Below are 19,907 nucleotides of genomic sequence, written 5' to 3'. Positions count from 1 at the left end.
ATAGTAATTTTGCGCACTTGCGTCATAATTGTTTTCAAGAATAGGTATTTCGATTCCCGTGTAAATTACATGAGCTCTGCTCGTAAATCGTTGAAATATGATGTAGCTCTTTCGAAAATGTCGAAACCTATATCGCGGGGACATAAACTTCTTTCATGAAATTTCGAAAACTGTAATTCAAGGCATAACAATGTGACGTTAATGTTACAATATACTTAGTAATTACAATGCTTGAAAAATATTTATGCTAGGTAGTCAGCATCAATCAGCAGAGTATACCGCCCGAAGCAAGATGTAAAGGTTTCCGGTTCTTCGGGTCAATTTGATTCTCGAAATGACGGTCTAAGAAGATGAAGTTCTCCGAATCCGGTTTAGACAAACGTCCCAACAAATAATACCAGACGAGTATGTTCGTATGTTTGTATTAAAAATGTTGACCCGTTGTGCCGCACAGGAATATGGATAAGGATTTTAACACACGTGCATAATTATATGGGGAAACCGTCCGTGTATGTCCATACATGTATGTATGTACAATACGTATATCCATTGAAGCTAGTCCATCCATTGAATAGATAAAATGCCTCCCGTTGGGCGTGTGAAAGATTTCCACCTCCGGAATAGAAGGCAGTTTACACATGAACCTAAGTCGAATGAATACAAGAGTGAGTGTATAGTTATCCAGCACTTTGTGTTACGGCCTAGGTCCAGCTAACGTTCGCCAAAGAATTAATTTACGGTTCACCGTTGCGAATTCTTGTTGATTGACGTTTATTAGAAGTATACGTGAACGGTCGGCGCTGGTTTGAATTCAAAGGAATCGCGTACCCACACCGTTCCTTCCTGCAGACAACAGGTCGGAGAACAGAGACACACGCCACATAAGTCAGAGTTCCCGCATTCATCTAAATCCTCTAACCAACCGACGTGGTCGCACGCTTCTAAGGTCGTTAATTTTCGCGGATTACGTAACGCCGCAACGCGTAGAAGGTATCGGTGTACAGTTTCATCGAAATCTATGAAGCAAAGATTCGACTATATGTATGCTTTGACGGGGATGAAGCGCGTGGTGCGTGAGCATGAAATGATCACTTAGTCTAAGTAACTCCAACACCTTGTCCGATCGATTTTGCATTCGATTCAGCAGAACAGCTGCCCTGATCATCTTTTCCGCATGTCGTCGACGGCGCATGGCTGTCTAATCAACCGTACAGCGCAATCCGACTCGAGTAACAACAAACTTGGACGAGACCACACCCACGCCTCTCGTTCATTGGTCGAGTCGCTTAAAAAAATCGAAGGCGAATGGTCGGAGGCTTGCCCACGTGACCGGAACACTTAATTGCCTGGTAAAATGCTAATACTTCACGTTTTCACTCAGCTGCCGTTCTACGCCGGTCGACTCTTGACGGGAATTACTGTCACGGCGGAATCCCCCCCACCTTAATTCACGATCGACCTACGGAGAATAAACGTTGATGGAGGCACATGTTTTCCGATTTTATATATATATATACATATATCTTATGCCTGCATTGAAATGAAAAATTGAACTCGCGATCTGTGTTCGTCCGACAGGTTCAAGCTCGGTAATTTCATTCACTGGTGAAATAAAACGGATCGGTATTTTGCGGTCAAGACGAAAAACGAAGTATGAACATATTTCGAAAGAATTGTTACCCCGAAGGTTTTTGGCATCGCAGCTGGTTGATGGCAAAGAATTCATCTTGACGAATGGTTTTATAGCCTGATCGCGATAATAGGCCGGAATCGGTAAGAAATACATTCAATGAATACTAATTTTAATTAACGCCTGTTATGCAGCGTCATCTTCCGACGTCATTTAACACCGTCCATTAGCATCCTGATAATCACATTTGAGGAACATCAACCGCATTCCGAGGCTTAAATGACCAGGCTTGGCGCACGAAATGCATGTAGGTATGAACACCGATCACATATGCATTTCTTGTGAACTGCAGTAGTGTAAAGTATACGAGCAAGGTTCCGACCGACGCGTATGTTATCGGGTCCCATCACGTCGCGAGCCTTGACAATATTCCCGCGTATTCCTCGGCATTCCTATATTCCTAGACTAGATGGCCCGGGCCATCAAGGATATTGTGGGGCTGCCTGGTGTGTGCCTGCCCGTATATTCAATAGCTCGGTGGAGGCGCTATCTGCATCCGGCAGCCCGCCTCCTCAGAATAGATGTGAAAATATGCCAAAAGATTTCTCCAGGGAGTGTCAAAGCGGCGTTTTGCTCCCTGTAAACCGCGCATTATCAAAGGGCCGTTAATCTCAAAAATGGACCACGCCACCGTCGCCCCGCGGTTCTTCGCTCTTATTTTCTCTTTTTATTACTCCGTGTTATACTTCTTCTTCTTATTTTTCTTTCTTTTTTTTTTATCTTTCTTTGAACCGTTCTTCTTCCTCTTGTCCCCTGGAGATAAATGCTTTTTATTCACCTCCCGTGGACTGGTCGAGGCTGTGCCTCTTCGGAACACTCTCAAACCTGCGTTGTATCTCACGTGTCTGCTTATACTTTCGTTCGTTCGTTCGCAGCAGCCTAGCACACCCACGGATGGTGTGCAGTGCGTTAATCTCACAGATTCCCTTCTCGTGAAGTTTAAGATCAAAACACCATGGCACCAGGGCAGGTGTGCCGTGCAATGGCGATCAGGCCAGGGAGGGAATAAACAAAAAGAAATAAAGTGAAATAGAGTGGAAGAAAAAAGAAAGGAGAACGAGAGAAAAGTCTATGGTATGCCGTAGGGATTCGGCTTCGGTGAAAGCCTCGGGCTTCCACGAGGCTCAAGGTCCGATATTATCTTGCCCTAGTGTGGATCAGGAGTCTCGCTAGATGATCACTACTGTTCAAATTCACACTGGCCACTGTTTATTAATAGCTCTGGAAGGCATCGGGCTCGGGTTTCTCTCAAATTACATCCTACGGGATTGAAATTTCTCAGCATACGAGAACGAACGAACAAAGATAAGCTGCACCCTCTTGGGAGATTTTTTACGAATTCGAAAAGTCAGAGCGTTATACGTTAGGCAGAACGTAATAAACCAAGCGTACGAGACATTTCTTTTCCAGGTGAGTATATCGCGTCGCGCTGTTTTCTTTTTACGCGCGAATCGCATTCTTTCTTAACAAGCTCTGCTCGGTGCAAGCGCTCGGCTCCGGCTGTAGCCGTCGAGTCGTTGTAACTCTGCTCGTAACTGGTCGTATTTGGGTTAACGAATGTAGGAATGTACCAGCATGACAGCTAATTCCACGCTAGACGAATGCTCGTTCGATCGCCGTTCCTGCTCGGGATTATTGACCACTATTCCGAGTCCTCGGGACCGTTTGTCCTTCACGTCCACGTCGAGTTCCTCGCTGCCGCGCCGGAGTGCACGGCGATGCCGAGTAGGTAAGTGAATCCGATCGGAATATGGAGAGCCAATTTGCATCTCGTATTTGCCTCTTCAAGATTTATCCTCTCCTATAGCTTAGAATAATTTGTTAACTCTTATAAACGGCACGCGGTTATCCCGCGGTTCCACTGTAAGATCCTCCGCTCGAGACTACTCTCGCTCAGCTTCACGATCTCGCCGTGCTGCAGTATCTGGGAGATCCTAACGAGATAACGCAGCGCGTTCATCGGACAGTTCAATGAAAATTCTCCTCATTTGGATGAAACTTGATGCGTTAACACAGAATGGTGTTGAATTGATTAAGCTGCGTGAGATATCGCAAGCTGTCCACGCCATTCCTCCAACTTTTGTCCGCAGCTCGCTGCTCGAACGCAGTGCTTGATCTTGGAGGTTTAGCGGACCCTTCATCTTCGTCTTCTTGTTCACGACGCGATCGTTTCACCGTCATTGAATCGAACCCCGCGGTTGGCAGCATATGATAAACCAGCTCGAGAGGCCGAGACCCATATAACAACACCCGACCCATATTAGGGAGTCCAGGGAACAGTTAAGCCGGTGCGTGTAGGGTTTACGCATTACAAGATGGTACCCGGTAGCTTCCTACCTCCTAATGGAAAATATAAGCTCGCTAGGCTCAACAATGGTCATTTGCATCGCTTAATAGGAGTAAACAGAGTTTGTAATACGTGGTGCTCTACTCCTTTTCCAAAGAGATCGCAGGCTTCACGGCTTCGGAGGTCGAAACTTTGCTCGATAATGGCAAAGTAATACGTTATTTAACGGTTTTCGCATACTCGGGAGAACAATTCTTACGCCGTTGGCTTTTATGGAATGCAAGGCGTTCACCTATACCTCTCGCCACACTCGGGGTTTTAATGGCCTCGTAGTTTTTACGTGGAACAATTTCGACCGAGTCCATTTCACTCCGGTGTACCTTGTACCCGATGGAGCTTCCAGGACTTTGATTATCGAGTCATTTCATGCGTTACCGAGATGGCGATCTCGCCCAAACTTAAGTGTACGAGACCAAGGATGTACCTTCGGCCATAAAAAATTCTGCACTTAGTTCGATGTGTATCAGGGAGTATTGCAAAGAAGAAAAAGAAAAAAAAAAAAAAACAACAAAAAACAAGTTAAACGTCAGAAAGCGAAGATTGAGTTTTTGATTGTGAATTGATCCACGTGAGTGGAATTGCGGACGATTGGTTGTACGGGAGATGAAGAAACACGTCTTGTTTGAGATAAGCGAAGTTATAACGACCGGGGCATCATCGTCGATATCAGATACATTGACGGGATACGCGAATGACGTTGAGCATAGAATGGTAATGATTGGAAATTGTGTTCGCTCCATGGAACTGTAAAGGTATAGGAAGAAGTAACATCTGTCTATCGTTAAGCCTGTGTAGGTGTGTACACAAGCCGTATATAAGCCTTAGCCAGAAAAGGACGGTGAATTAATGGATAAAGTCAATCGTATATACGTACCGTGATCTCTGAAGGCTGTATAAACGCATATGTATATACCTACGTACACGTACAAGGGACACACGCGATACCGAGCACAGGCAATTAGAATGAGACAGAAGACGGCAAGGCGCTGTCTAGTCGAACACCAAGATAGGGAACCTGCACGGCAGAACCTGAGCACGCACAAGCACGCGCACACAGGAAAACCCAGGCGTACGTCATGCTCAAGAACCGAAGCTTATACGTGAGATGCTCGTATATGTGAACCACACGCTCTATGGTTATAAGAACTCGGCGTGAGCCAGAACGAGAAAGACATGTTCTCCAGGAGGAGGAAAAGGACGGGGCGTATGAAACCGACGGGTGCGCGACGAGGAGGAAACAGGAGAATCGGGGCGGTCAGAGGAGATGAGAGGAGAGGAGAGGAAAAGAGAGAGGAGCGGAGAGGAGAGGAGAGGAGAGGAGAGGAGAGGAGAGGAAGCGACGTCCAGGTGATGATGTTCGTGCCGTGGTCCAGAGGAATAAGAGACGGGCGTCAGGAGGGATTCGAAGAGGGAGAGAGAGGAGAGGGGGGAGAGGATCGGCAGGTGCCGCGGGGGGACGTCCACCACTTGCTCCTCGACCGATCGGCTCCCCCCTCCTGCCGCGGGCGGCGCCACTTGTTTCTTCGCGTCTTTTAGCCTCTAGCCATATTCTCGAGGGCGCCCGCGCCACGAACGTGTCCTGACGACCGTCACCGTCACCGTCGCACCCACCGCCTGAGAACCGCCGCCATCGTCATCGCCATCGGCAACGTCGAGTCTCTCGCCAAGACGCGTGCGCCGACCCCCCGGGGGATTTCCCGGGAGTTTTCCGAAACCCCCCCTATCGTGCCACGTGCTCGCCGAGCGCCGCGGGCACCCGGAAGTCGCCCACCCCAGTTTCGTGTTGTTTTCAACCTGATCGCTTCGCTTCGCGCTCACGGATTGACAGCCGGTGCGCCTTGCGGTGGACCATTTTTTTTACAACTTATGTTTTCCGGAACATTAGACTTAAGAAGTGCTTCAACCTCGGATTGCTACAAAATTTATCACCAATGTCACCGAACTTCATCGGTCTCAGTTTCGAACTATGTACAGCAGGTGATGTTGTTCTTGTCGTGTAAATCCTGAGGCATTGATACTTATGTCGACGGATGATTTATGTGTCATTGGATTATCGGCTGCGCAATCGCGATGCGATGGATAACCGGAACGAGAATCGAGGTACGTTTTACGATTTGAAACTCTAATGTGAAAACTGATTATTTCTATAACGATAGAATATCGCGGTCAGCACATTTGACGGATTTTTCAAACAGTCCTAATACGATCACCGTCGCCAGTCTACCGATCACTTTCGAACTTCAACTCCGATCATTAGTTACGTCTGGATAACCTTACGTTCAATTTGAGGCGAGGACAATTTTCAAGTTACGCCTAGTGCGTTTTCAGTGAATCGAAAAACTTCGTCGTGTTCGTCGCTTCGAAGATCGGTAAGCCGGTATCAAAAGCACATAAAACGCATAAAGAGAGAATAAAACAATTATCAAAAAACGATAATAGTGAACAGTGGTTGCTACTAATACGTACAGTAATAATAATAAATGACACATACGATGCATGAAAATTACGTCGAGAGATTCAACGGAGACAATTCAAGCATCAACGCAGTGAAATCGGTCCAGATCTGCTGAACCGTCGCGGAGAACACACGGTAGCCGATATCCCTCGATATACATACATCCCTGCACCAGGTAGACACGTGACTGAGTATAGACAGGTTTACTCGGCATCGATATTGGTCACACTGGTGCCCATGCCGGCTGCCCGCTACACGCACTTACGATCGGGATTCTTATAATCGCGGAGTCTAGCCTGGTCCCACCGGTAAGGGAGGGGGGCGATCGGCGCCGGAAGAAGGAAGGGAGGGAGAGCCCAGAGGAAAGAAACGTACTTTGCGTACGTGGTTCTTCTTCTCCTTGTACGCTGTGTAAAAATAAATATGACCTTTCAAAGGCGTCCGTACAAGGCGTCTAATTACCGGTTTTTCTTCGAACCACCACGGAGCCGATGAGATATCGTCTCTCTATTCGCCGAGTATGATCATGCTTGCTGAAATACCGACCGATCGATATCGCGACAGCGGCACGAGATAAGATCATCGCTTCATCCAGCGCTGAGCATACGGATAAAAAGTGTCCAGGGGGAAACGGGCCTCTCACGGAAATCAGGAACACCGCCAAAATTCGAATCCCGCGGGGAAATCTTCGGCTCGGGATGTCGAGCCTGGAGGGCGGTGAGGCTGACAACGGGACGACGGCTTCTTCTCTCGAGGAAGTCGCCTCGCCGACGAGCGTCGGGTCGGAGTTAATGGTCACCACCGACATGCTCGAGGAGCACGAGTCGAGGCTGAACGATACCCGGGACGGAAAACGGAAGCGGGACACCGACGGGGAGGAACTCAGTCCACGGAAGCTGCCGTCCCTGACCAGCAACAACAACGACGTCGGTTTCGTTTTGGGCGACAATACCGAGGACGAATTGCAGACCGAGGCCGATGACGTAAGTCGCACACCAACGAGTCTCTTATATATCTATAAAAAAAACTGCGGACCGGAATTTTGATCCGTAACTATTTTTAACCTTCCACAAGTCTGCAGGAATCTCGACGATAATTTTTGATTATCTAGTAAAAAACCTGATTCGCGGGTGGTTCACATGCCTCGTATATGTACTCGTACGTAAGTTACATAATTTGAAACTCGCACACACCTCGAAGAAGCTTGTCCACGTTCGTGTAAACAGGTACATTCTGGTTCTACCGAAGTGTCTATACCTGTACGTATGTGTATAGTTTCAAGTTACCAGCGTGTCGTAAAATAGGAAGAAAACGATGAAAAAACAGGTATTTTCTCCCACGCGATATCCTCATCCTCCTCGCATTATCGTGTAGGTATCCTCGTGCATATATACCTACCTAGGTATAGTATACCTTACGCCGATGATGTTCGCGTGGAGCTGTCGCACGGCGTCGCGTCGTCATCTTCACACGAAATCTCTCAGGTATTTTTATCGCAGGGCATTGACATTCTTGTTTTTTATGTATATTATACGATCGTGCTTATATCTTTCACGCAGCTGCTGCTGCTGCTGCTGCTGCTGATGCTGCTGCTGCCAGGCTCTTTACGACGCGGAAGATCCTCTTCAGCTCCAAACGAAACGAGACCTTTCAATTCCCTCAATCCTGGGTGTAGATGGTCAGATGGTCGGTCTGTCAGGTGTGTGCTGTATATATACAATTATACACGTGTGTGTACGCCGGTACGAGGATGACGATGATGATAACTCGTTCGCGCGGTGGCAATGACTTTTGAATCGTTGTTCCTAAACTTCTTAGAATATTGGAAACCCGTTTCGAACCTTCGCTTTCAGCAGCGGCTTTGAGAATATGAGGAGACACATCTCGCCTTGGGCTAGCTGATCTTGCAGCGCGCGAGTCTCCGTCTCTCTTTCTTCTCTTTCCCTCTTTTATTTCCTTCTTTCTTTCTATTTACTTTATTTTCCTTTTTTCTTTCTTTCACATCCTTCTTCTTACTCTCATCTCATTCTCTCCCTCTACTCGATCTTTTCGCCTCCGTCTCTCGACACACCGCAGAGGGTTTCCCAGTAACCCTCGGGGTTTGACTCACTGTTGCTGCTGATGCTGATGCTGCTGCTGCTGCTGCTGCAGAGCACCTTCGGGCGTTACGGCAACGTGTTTACTATCCGCCGGCATCGCGCTTCTTTATTTTATATTTATTTCCATTTCATTTACACACATGTTCTAACGTCGGTTAACAGGTTCTCTTAGTTTTTTTTTTTTTTTTCTCTTACTTTAGTCAGTTCATATTGCTTTTTTCTCCAAACTTCACTCTTTTCTTTATTATACCCATTTGTTTTTTTTTTTTGCATAATACCCTGTACACACATACTACACATATATTCTCATTCGCATTAAAATCTCTTCGAAATAGTCCTCTATACTCGAATTATATACACGTTATTAATTACATACACATACATTTCCATTCGCATTAAAATCTCTTCGAGATATACCTCTACATTTGAATTATATACACGTTATTAAATCGTTAAAACGTCAAACTTTTATTATGTCACGCCAAATTATTGCACCACGTGATAATATAATCCCAGGCCTAAACTATGCACATCTTTCAAATCAAGAATCCTACAATAATTTTTCTTAACGGATACATTTTGTGTCATATAACGTGTACGTATAAGTTTCAATATCCCCTATATGTACGTTCAATTCCAATAAAATTCCAAATAGAAATATTTCGCAGGATAAGAAGCGCGTGCGGCTATGATTTTCAATTCCAAATCTGATGGCACTACGGATTTGCACCAACGAACGCGAAGAGCTGGAACAAACACAGGCTCTTCGTCCTTTCTTCCTTTTTTCTTTTCTTATTCCTCAACAACCCCTGTCAAATATCCGATCACCGAACAAATCGTTGCTGCAACTATCTTCACGAAAGTATTTAAGTACCAATCGGTTCACCGCGACCAGAAGGATCAGGTGTTATCCTTGCAGGACGGTTCTTCTATCTGGCAAGGTCAAGTTTGTCTGAATTGCGGGTACACAGAGGAGGTGGCAGAAGGGCTGTGGAACGTGCTTACACACGGAGCTTATGCCCACTACCTGCATAATAATAACGAGTGTGTACGCAGGTGCTTACGGGCTTTGGGACTTACACAAGTTCTCAAGCCACGCACGAGCTCCAACTTCGTGCATTACATTTCCATCTGCATTGGCGGCGTGACGTCACGGACGTGTGCTCACGCGTTTCTGTGTACACAATATATATGTGTGTATATATACGTATATATATATATTCATGAGTAGGTAATATGTGCGTACAGTTATCGCACACTTGGATCCAGGCGTCGAGTGATTGCGGACGCTATTCGACAGGACGAAATTTATGCCGTTGTTCGATGCTATATGGGTGTTTGGTTTAATTTAAAAGTCAATTTCTCGAACTTTATGCCCGAGAGGAGAGGAGAGGAGAGGAGAGGAGAGTCGTTGCATTAGAAATATATGCCTAGGTTATAGTTTATAGATACAGAAATATCCGCCCGGGTGAAAGTGTATAATTATATGTATATGTAACCAGCGACGAATTTGTAACCGCAAAGTCATTAACATAGTTTCTATTGGCTTGTAGACGCTAAAATTTATGACGGAATTTGTAGGTATAAACAGACAAATTCCTGTAATTTGTATATTCCCATCATTTCTGTCACCTTCTAGCTTTTCGATGGAAGACTTTACCGAAGAAATATTTTATCTTTTCAGTTTTTGCGATATTGTAAAATTTGGTGTATTCCGCAAAGGTAGCTTGTTTGAATTACAATATTATATATATATATAATACATAATGTAGGAAGGTTATACATGTTGTAAGCTAAGATTGAAAGGGTCAAGATTAGACACCATTTCGCGCCGTTTCGGATAATGATACAGGCGGTGCGAAATTCGTACGTGTTACGGAGGTGATGCATTGCCGTGTCTGGGTAAGAACTCATGCCACCTTGGCGATGCTGCAGCCATCATGAGCCAGCTGAAGCAGTTAACGCATACCTCTTTGATGATTCGCTCGAACTGACCCAGTGAAGCGCGTCTAGCCGCGTTCACGATCTGCGGTAGAGAAATGATGCAGATGCTGGCTTTGAACGAGCGAGCTGATGTTGTATATACATACATACATATATATATATATATATATTTACCTACCTACCTACTTTGTTGCTCACTTTGCGTCTTCGTGAAATTTATTTTTGCCTCCTGTTGTTCTTGCCGCAGCAGCATTGACGTAATTCGCTTCGGCGCAGCACGCAAATAATTCCCGCACATCCGGTTGCAGTCCCTGGTAATTCCCGGTGCTTTTTGGCTCTTCGAATTCACCTAAATGCCTTGGAAATTACCGAGTTATAATTTTATCTCGTATAATTATTCGTTCATATCGCGGTTTTTGGCGCGGGCGTAACTTTCGCTCTCTGGAGATTCAGGAGGATCTATCGATTATCCGACGGACGAGGCCTTCAGGATCCTCGCGTTATTGTTGTCGGTCTATTTTTTCAACTTCTTCAGTTTTTCTACCGCCTTTAAATTTCGGGCAACCCGGATAGCCAGTTTCAGACTTCGCAGCTGGTGACGGTGGTTTCGGGTATCCTTTTCTTCTCAGCAAATTAACGAGACTATCGTCTTTAGGTATATTACATGCTTGTATGCGGCTCGTTCAGAAGGCGCAATTACCTTCTTCGGCTTGGACTCGCGCTTCGCTTTGCTCGGCGAAATCAAGTGTTCCCGAGTAAATAATGAATTGCAGTTCTCGCCTGACCAAAAAAAAGACTCGAATCCGCAAAGTGCAAAACGACGCCTACGTCCTGCAGATGCTAGCGTCTGATATTTTTTCATTTAAAATCTGTATTGTAATTGTACAGCATCAGAGCCAATCGTGTCGAGCGGATATGAGCGAGGCCAGTAAACTCGCGTGCTTACCTGTAATTGCAAATACTGCTTCTGTATGTACGCATGTATGCATGTATATACGGGCATAAAAGAGCCGGGAAGATTAACTTTCGTCACGAGACGACTCGCCGGATTATTCGAGCGATTGTGCGTATACCTCGTGCACCTTTGCCGCAGTCGGCGAAATTAATCGGCGTCTTTCAAAGAAGAAAAATTACAGTTTGTCTTCAATACGGTCGTATAAGTCGTAAACGAAACAAAAAGTAAAGGAGAAAAAAAAAAAAACAAAAAGAAAAGATTCTCCACATTTATTTCTACGAGAGAAACGTAATATAATAATATAAGCTCGAATGTTTGAAAAGATCTTTTTTACCGTGCAGCTTAAGCCTTCGACATCTGGTATCGAGCCAAATTTTCCGTTCTTGTATTAACGGACGATGTATAGAATATATTCAAGAGCTATCATGTTTCGGTGTAAATTGAGCGATTTGCATCAAGCACAGATCGAGGTACCGAAATTATGCAATGACGAGTCGAACTGTTTCATTATGATTATCTCTCCAGCCGATTTGATGATTCAGTTTGAAACGTACCGCGCACTCGATCCTTCTCTCCCTTCGAATATTCGCTATGTAGTATATAGGTATGTGTGACGGATAAAAACGTGTCGTGTAAATGTCACGCCGTTTCTCGTTCTATACCAAATATTACCACGCCCACGAGAAGCCCACGTCTCTTGAGCTCGATGTTACGATCCATTGATTGAATTATCGATTGATCCACGCCAAAGAAGGCATAAGAGCGGAACTTAACAAAAGAAAAGTATATACAGGTACAATCCAAACAATAATGCGCTGGTGAATAACTATAGTCAAGAATGAATTGAATCCATTTTTTAAATCGTGAATCCATGTGAAATAAATTGCAACGATTATTAAATTTTGTTCAGAAAATCAATCGCTGCCAGATTATGTGAAATTTTGTTTTTCAACTGGAAAATCAAGAGTATGTTTCAAGCCTGTACTTACCTTAAAATTTTTTAAGCGAGTCTCATTGACGCTGAAAATTCGAGATCGAAGTCCGACCATCTATGTGGAGTCTGCCGAACGGGTGTGATTAATGGGAGTTGAAACTTTAGCGATAATTTCGCCGTCTGGATATATCAAGGGGATGCGGTTTGCGCGTGCGCCTGCATGAAACCAATACTGCGAGATATTATCTTCGGGGTAATGCAATGCTAATGCGGCATGCACCGATAGTGCATCCTAGGATCGGTTGGAGAGGGAATTACACCTTATTCTTGGGGCATTTCATAGAATCTTAGAAAAGTATCGCAGATCGGTTATTGCGGTGCAGAAAGAAAAGTTCAATGGCCGATAATTTTTTAGATGGTAAGGCTTCGGATTAGAGAATTGGATTCCATAGCGCAGGCGTGATTATAGGTGTATATAATGATATTGAAAGCGACGTTATCTTAAAGGGCGAATAATTTCTCTTCATTTGACGTTAATTGCGTACCTAGTATATAAACTTTGAGTCGGTTTCAAATATCAAAGAGCTAAACGTGTCGTTAATACGTACGATTTACGGCTAATGAAGCCGGAGCTTTTCCATCAGACGAGTGGTTTTTTTTTCTTTCTTTTTTTCTTATTTACGTTTTTTCAACTCTTACGACGGTTTGAACCCAGGAAGCTGCAGATGCATCGGCGAACGTTGAACAGGTACGTGTACTTTCTCATTGGTTTTTCAATCTCTGTAACAATTTTCAATTCCCCGTCAGTAATGAAATAGAGAAACGACGTTACTATGTTGTACTGCAATAAACCTGCAGGAGGAAAACCACCGACTCACTCGTCTTAACGAAGCTTTTAATCGCGTCTCTATTAACGGGTATTCGTGCTACAAAAATATCGTATTGCTAAGTAACTGATCCACATATCGCTGCGCCTGTCTTGCGATTTACCTCGGTAAGAATTTTGCGTGTAGATCTTATGTGTACCACCTATACTCACTTGGCACCCGTGACCTGTGTTATATACGCTCAATTTTCACGATCGATGAGGATCGAGCCGCGTTATTATGATCGTGGCGGTAATTGAAGACAATGCTTATACTTTCGAGCGAGTAATAAGCCTGCATCTTCGCCTCTAATTACGGTAATTAAAATGGAACGTGCCTCGGCTTCTGTCCGATTATTCTTGCGCGCATTATCCCACGTTCTTGTATAAGCTCGTGCATCCTTCTATATATATATATATATATATATACATGTATATACATATATATGTATAGCAAAAACGCCAAAAAGTCCAGGAGAGCATCAAATTATAGGGCAGAGCGAACGAATTAGCGGAAAGTGAAGAAGGAACGGCTTAACCTGCGAGAAGTTGAAAATTGGGAAAAAAGATCGGGATATTCGATTTGGCTGGTGCTAAATCGTGCCTTGATTTCTTTTTCTCCCTGTTCCTAATTTAATGATCCTTCGCGTTATTTTTTCAATCCTTTTTTTCATGCATTCCTGCAACGGCGTAGGTTCACACTGCATATTACGGGTACAAAAATTTCTGTAAATAAATAGTTGCACCGTGTGGTATTAAATCGCTTAATTTTACGTCTGCAGTTCAACCTGAATATTAGAATTTGTAAAATCGGTTCACTGGAGTTGAAAATAAATTCACGGTGTTTTCGATGATTCTGAAGATCTGAAACAAACGGTTTTCGGCTTCCCCTAAAATTTTTCATCATAATGTTTCAAAAGATCGCTTCAGCTTTAAGGATGTCGTAGCATTTTGCAAAAGATTTTACCTGATTTTGTTGATTTAGTGATATTTCTCATGAATCTAATCGTCAGGCTGACTGGCTTGGCCTCTTATCAGCTACAAAGATAAGTCAACGTTTATTGAGGTGGGAAAATAAAATGGCTGACAAATAAATATCGAAAAAAATAAGGCTATAATGCTCCTGCAGAGTTCCAGAAAAGTCATATTCAGACGTCGCTTTCGCATTTCCGATCACCAAGTACAAGCGCATAATTGTTATACGGTGCATTCCGCGACTCTGGAGCATGCAGGCGACGAGGGAGGTGCACCACGTGCTCGGATTAGTAGGAATAGTGGGCGTTTCGCCGGGGCGTCACACCCACGAGATAATACGCGTGTGGCATAAAAATCTACGACTGCATAATGCACTTTCCGCTTTCTACGACGCTTCTCTAACTGCACGGCACCATCCATGGCTGTGCGCCGCTTTTTCACGCCATCTCTCCTGAGGGCGTTATTTCACCCTGTAGGTGATCCCACGTAGTTATCCTTTCATGTTCGAATCACGAGCACGTATACGAATAATTGCATGTATCAGGTGTTGCAAGGGATCCCGTCTTACGTATCCCCGCTTTCCTATCTGCCTCCGGGAGTCAACGATACCATCGCCTTCTAACACCCTCGAGCTGCACTTCTTCTTTTCCATAAACGTATACATTTATTTATTTATTTATTTATTTATTTATTTATTTATTTATACGGAGATTAGGCAGCTCCACGACTTTTGGCATTCGGATAAACGTGCTATTGAGCGGATATCTCGTGGCTTTTAATATCTTCGGGTGTTTTTTCTGCCGTGATTATGTACAGCTAGCGGTCAGGGACCTGAGACAAGGCATGAAAATTTTTGCGGAAAAATGAATTTACGCAATTTCAAGAAAATATCTCACCGCAGGCGCATCCAGGAGGTTTACATTTTAGGATCTATACTGTTTTGGTTATTTTATTAAGAGATTGTCACACATTGAATTATTGCAAGAGCATCGATACCGATTTTCGATTTCAAACCGTGCTGGAGAAAATTTAGTAGACAGTTGGAAAGACTGTTCTTTCAAAATCATCAATCCAGATTTTTCTTTTTTCTCTCAATAGTCGATTCAACATTCCAGTATGAAAGAAAAATTTAATGTTCAACGATACTAAAGTGACAGAAAAATTCGTCGTAGTGGAACTTTTGAGAATTGTCTTCTGACTAAAACACGATTTACCGCATATCAGTGAAATCGAATTAGTTAAATCGGTTAAAGATAAAGAAATCATCAACCGAACTATAGTTAATAATAATATTTTGTTTGTTGTCTCCGGTGAATCACCGGAAAAAACAGCCAGCCAGCCGGGATGAATAACACCTGTCGAGCAAGAGTCGAAACAAATTATACACAAAAGTATCGCGGACTCAGCATCCCCATAGCAAAAGTGGCGGGACTTGTTTCTGGTGGTATTGAAGTGACCCGGGAAACGCGCATGACACTTGTCAGGATTAAAATTAGTTACGTTACACGTACGTGACGCGTTTAACGGTTTGCTGGTATAAAGGCAGCGGCCTAGCCGAAGACTCCGTGAAATTGCGCTTTTTACATACGTCATAAACCGATTTTACGCATTGAGATAAATCCTTCCAGACGCGTGTCATTAATTACTTCCATACACATTACACCAGACTTTATGTATATATGTAGAGAGATAACTAGAAATATGTCAGCGCGAAAAACTGCAGGCTCTCGACGCTGATCTATACACGGCGATTTGCATTAAGCGCAAATCTTACGTTAGTGCATGGTTTTGAATCCAGCAACTATTATTGAATAGCTTCTTATTTTGCTTCTGCTGTTTTCCTCTTTCTCCATTTTTTTCCCATTTTTTCTTTACCCTATTCCCCGACAGTCGTAATGCATCGCATTGTAATTATCGTTACAGCCACAATAATAATTCTCGTAATAGTACACCGTTTCTGTACACAATGTGAAAAGCAAAAAGCTCCGGGCACGGGTCTGCAACCGCGTATTTACCGAACGTTAAATTAGGCCCGCAATGGTATGGAATATATATATATATATATTTATATACTATACACATAGAATACATGTACCATATAGGTACAATATTGCGCACTTGCAGAGGTTGAAATATACAAATGTATTAGTGAGTAGTTTGTTATATACGCGCAAATGGCATGGCTCTTGTGCCTTTTAAAGTATATTTACGAGCTTGACGTTTTTACTTCATAAAATTACCGGAAGTCGAACTCTCATACCGATTAGATTTTATTCCTTACCGCAATCCGCTCGTATTCTTCTATTGCCAATATACACCAAGGCCTCAGCATTTTGCTACAAGCAAAGCAACATAAAGCGCGTTCGCTGCTGTAGCTTGCAGCTTGCGGCCGCAACGTCACAACTATATACACAATAGCAATACCCATTAAACGTATAACTATTGATTTTTTGTGCAAATTCAGTTTTTTCCCATTTTTTTTTTTTTTTTTTTTTTTTTTTTACCGAGCTGTGGTAGAGAATTGTATTTTATCGGTACTATATACGGTTATTACGCAGCCGAGTTATGGATTTTAACTGCTCGACGCAGCGCGGTTTTTTAATTCTTTCAGTGTATGACAACGATCCTTCTCCCCAGGTCACGGGAAAAATTATGAAGACGGATTTCTAATGCGACAGCCTTACGCCGCGGTCAATTTACATGGTAATTAGAAAATTTCGTGGGGTCTAAATTACTTTTTAACCGCTCCCCTCCGTCAAGATCTTGACGTTTTTTCGTAATGGATACCGGGGAGTCGAAAAACAATTAACACGAACATGGAGAATGTGAAACGGGTGAAAAAAAGGAAATCTAGGAGGCCAAGAAAATACGTAAAAATAGCATCAACTCGCGGAATGTAGAGAACTGGGAATTCCAATCCCAATCTCATTAAAGAATACGATCTAATTTAGTCAACACCTTACGATTTCTTTCTGCGACTGTCAAGCAATTAGCGATTGCGTCATAGCTCATCAGTTGCGAGTCTATATACGTTGTAATTGTTTCAAGTAGGACAGCCAGTCAAAACGTGCATATATATATATGTATTATTATATATAAATACCGGAATTTAAATAACGCTTCTAACTTACGGTTGATTGTAAGCAATAAAATGTGCAGCTAATGCAATTGAGAAACTGTTGCTGTACAGTGCGCGTCTATTTTCGAAGCCATATGCAGAGGTAATAACCAGTAATAAGCAACTCCGTGAAAATCATCTATTATTGTTACTTTGTTGCTGGTAGAAAGTGAGCGCTGATGAATGCGCAGGCGTATAACAGCATATATACCTATACGTATGAACACATTATAGGTATGTAGGTACTTGACGTAACGTATTCTCACATTCTGGCTGCCATGCCCGCACGTATTGCTATATGTATAATACATGTATACGAGCATTCAGTTATAATGGAATAAATGAAATTTACGCGTCAATTTGCCAAAGAATGTTCCGGCGAACGAATGAAAATTTTTCTATAGAAACTCGACAAGTAGACATCATCGCGCATACATGCAGGCCCGATCTCTTATCTCGGTGAAAACTATCAAAAACTCATTAGACTGGAAACCGGGTCTTAATTATATTCCTCGCATGCGGTATGATGCATCAGAATATTGGAAAATACGAAAATATATTTTCGAAACTCAAGTGAATTTCTAATAAGTTTATTCTTGGAAAGTATTTCGACATCGCGGTTATTCTCTGCGGTTCTATGGCTGCAGTCGTACCGAGTAAAGGTACGAATGCATGTGCGTACGTATATATATATATATACCATATTTGTACGGTTACACAGCTCGCGTGTAAAAACGCAACACGATTAAGCGACAAATCTTACTTTTCAACATATTAATATTACGCCTAAATTTATATTATGTATTATATACATTATACACCGGCGGTATAGCGCGTACGAGTTTTATGAATCATGCATCATCGCGCGAATGGTCGTTATATTATAACTGTTTTTTTAATGCCCGATTCGGGGACGAAGAGAAAAAAATTTTTTTCCTTCCTCAAATCCCTCCCGGTGAGCGGCTGAAGTGCACAATAACCGAAAACCCGATGTTATCATCATCGCCTCGTATAAACGCGCGAGGTAACGACGAACCGGTAAATTGCTCGTTTAACAAGAGTCGTGAACTCTAGTGCTTGTAGAAATTCGTCAAGAAAATATTTGTTTACCTCGCTCAGCGCGTACGTTATGTCTATACATATCTAACTCTTGGAGGAATAGAATGAAAAAATAAATTGAAAAAATAAACAACCACAAAAAAACAAAAAAAAAAAAAAAAAAAAGAAGAAACAAAACCGAGAAATCACTCATAAATTAAACAGCGTTGAGCGGAGATCAACGCACGTTCTGTAATTTATTTAAACATGTCGTTCTAACGCTCAATATTTATATACATATGCCTATATTAACATATGATTGCATACGTTTGGGTATAAGATTCGTTCGATGCAAAAATGAACGGCGAAAAATTTCGACTATAGTTTCGCATTCCCGCTACCCGTAGGTGTTTTTTTTTTTTTTCTTCTTTCTTGCAAGAAGTATTCTTCGACCGGAAGTTACCACCCGGGGTATAAAAAAGGGAAACCATTTTCGTTTTGCTTTGCAATATTTATCCTCGTCTACTCTTTTATTTCTTATTAGTTTTAATTTTATTTCTCCCGAGTCCCGCTGCCGTCGTTGCATTCTCTTCGACCCGCGGTTGCTGGCAAATTTATGCGTTCGTGCAAGCCTCCGAGGCACCTGCAGATGTCGGCCTATACCCCCCGGCACTTATGTACGTTTTGCTTTCCATGTATTTATGCATGAGACTGCCGCTCGTCCGACGGACCACTGTGTCTGTGAGGGCGTGGGCCTCCGTTACCGATTCCGATATACCTACAGCTGCCCGCCCTGGGACTTCAGTGTCACCTTTCTGAGCTATCTTGTACACACGGATGATCTACGAAGGTTTTTTTACACCGCGTGATCCAGAAATCGGCCGATCGAACTACGCGTGTCGAGTATATATACGTGGAAAAATAATAAACTTTTGCTAATCGACGATATTTCGATTGTTATTTTACTCAAGATTTTTATAGTCGAGCTTTTTTCATGTTTGTCTCATTCACAAGAACGTGATCTGAAATAGCAATAATGTTATACACCGAAACACACTTGTTGTTCGTCTCAGAGCGGAATGATCGTGACTTTATGAAATCATCGATTTACCGCTAGTGAGAATGATTACAAGCGTGCAGACCGATCAGCGATCTACCGATTCCACTGTCTAACTGTACAATCGATCATCGATCGTTGGTTCTACACAATGATCGTCGCTGCTGCGTCGTGCAGCCTTTGCTAGTCCAATAAGCCCTTGTACTGAAAATAAAACTGAAAAATTGGGGTGCATCAAAACGATTTGATTTATTTATAGTTCCGAATTCTCAGCATTTCCGATCGCGGTGAATTTGTCTCACGGAACGCAATATACCAGGTCATTTCAATCGTTGTTTTAACGCTCTTCGGAATCTCTGCCGAAGAGATTCGCCTAGATCGATTTTCTCGTTTATTGCGAATAGAACCGTTGATCCTTAGCCCCACGGCG

General features: G+C 43.1%; 1 protein-coding gene across 4 annotated transcripts in view; it reads left to right on the top strand.

Annotated features, from left to right (window-relative positions):
* LOC124407744 (transcription factor AP-2-epsilon) overlaps positions 1 to 19,907 on the top strand; it is a 169,823-nt gene that overhangs the window by 75,533 nt on the left and 74,383 nt on the right. For 2 of the 4 annotated variants that reach the window (XM_046884203.1, XM_046884202.1), the window contains exon 1: positions 6,843 to 7,475. The exons of the other annotated variants lie outside the window; for them this stretch is intronic. In XM_046884203.1, coding sequence (XP_046740159.1) covers positions 7,191 to 7,475 — 285 coding nt within the window. In that variant the 5' untranslated portion in view covers positions 6,843 to 7,190. Of the gene's footprint in view, positions 1 to 6,842; positions 7,476 to 19,907 lie in introns of those variants that run through there. 4 annotated transcript variants of the gene reach the window in all.

This window comes from Diprion similis, chromosome 6 (genome assembly GCF_021155765.1).
Source record: "Diprion similis isolate iyDipSimi1 chromosome 6, iyDipSimi1.1, whole genome shotgun sequence".
Classification (NCBI taxonomy): Eukaryota; Metazoa; Arthropoda; class Insecta; order Hymenoptera; family Diprionidae; genus Diprion; species Diprion similis.
This window is presented reverse-complemented; position numbering and strand designations above follow the sequence as displayed.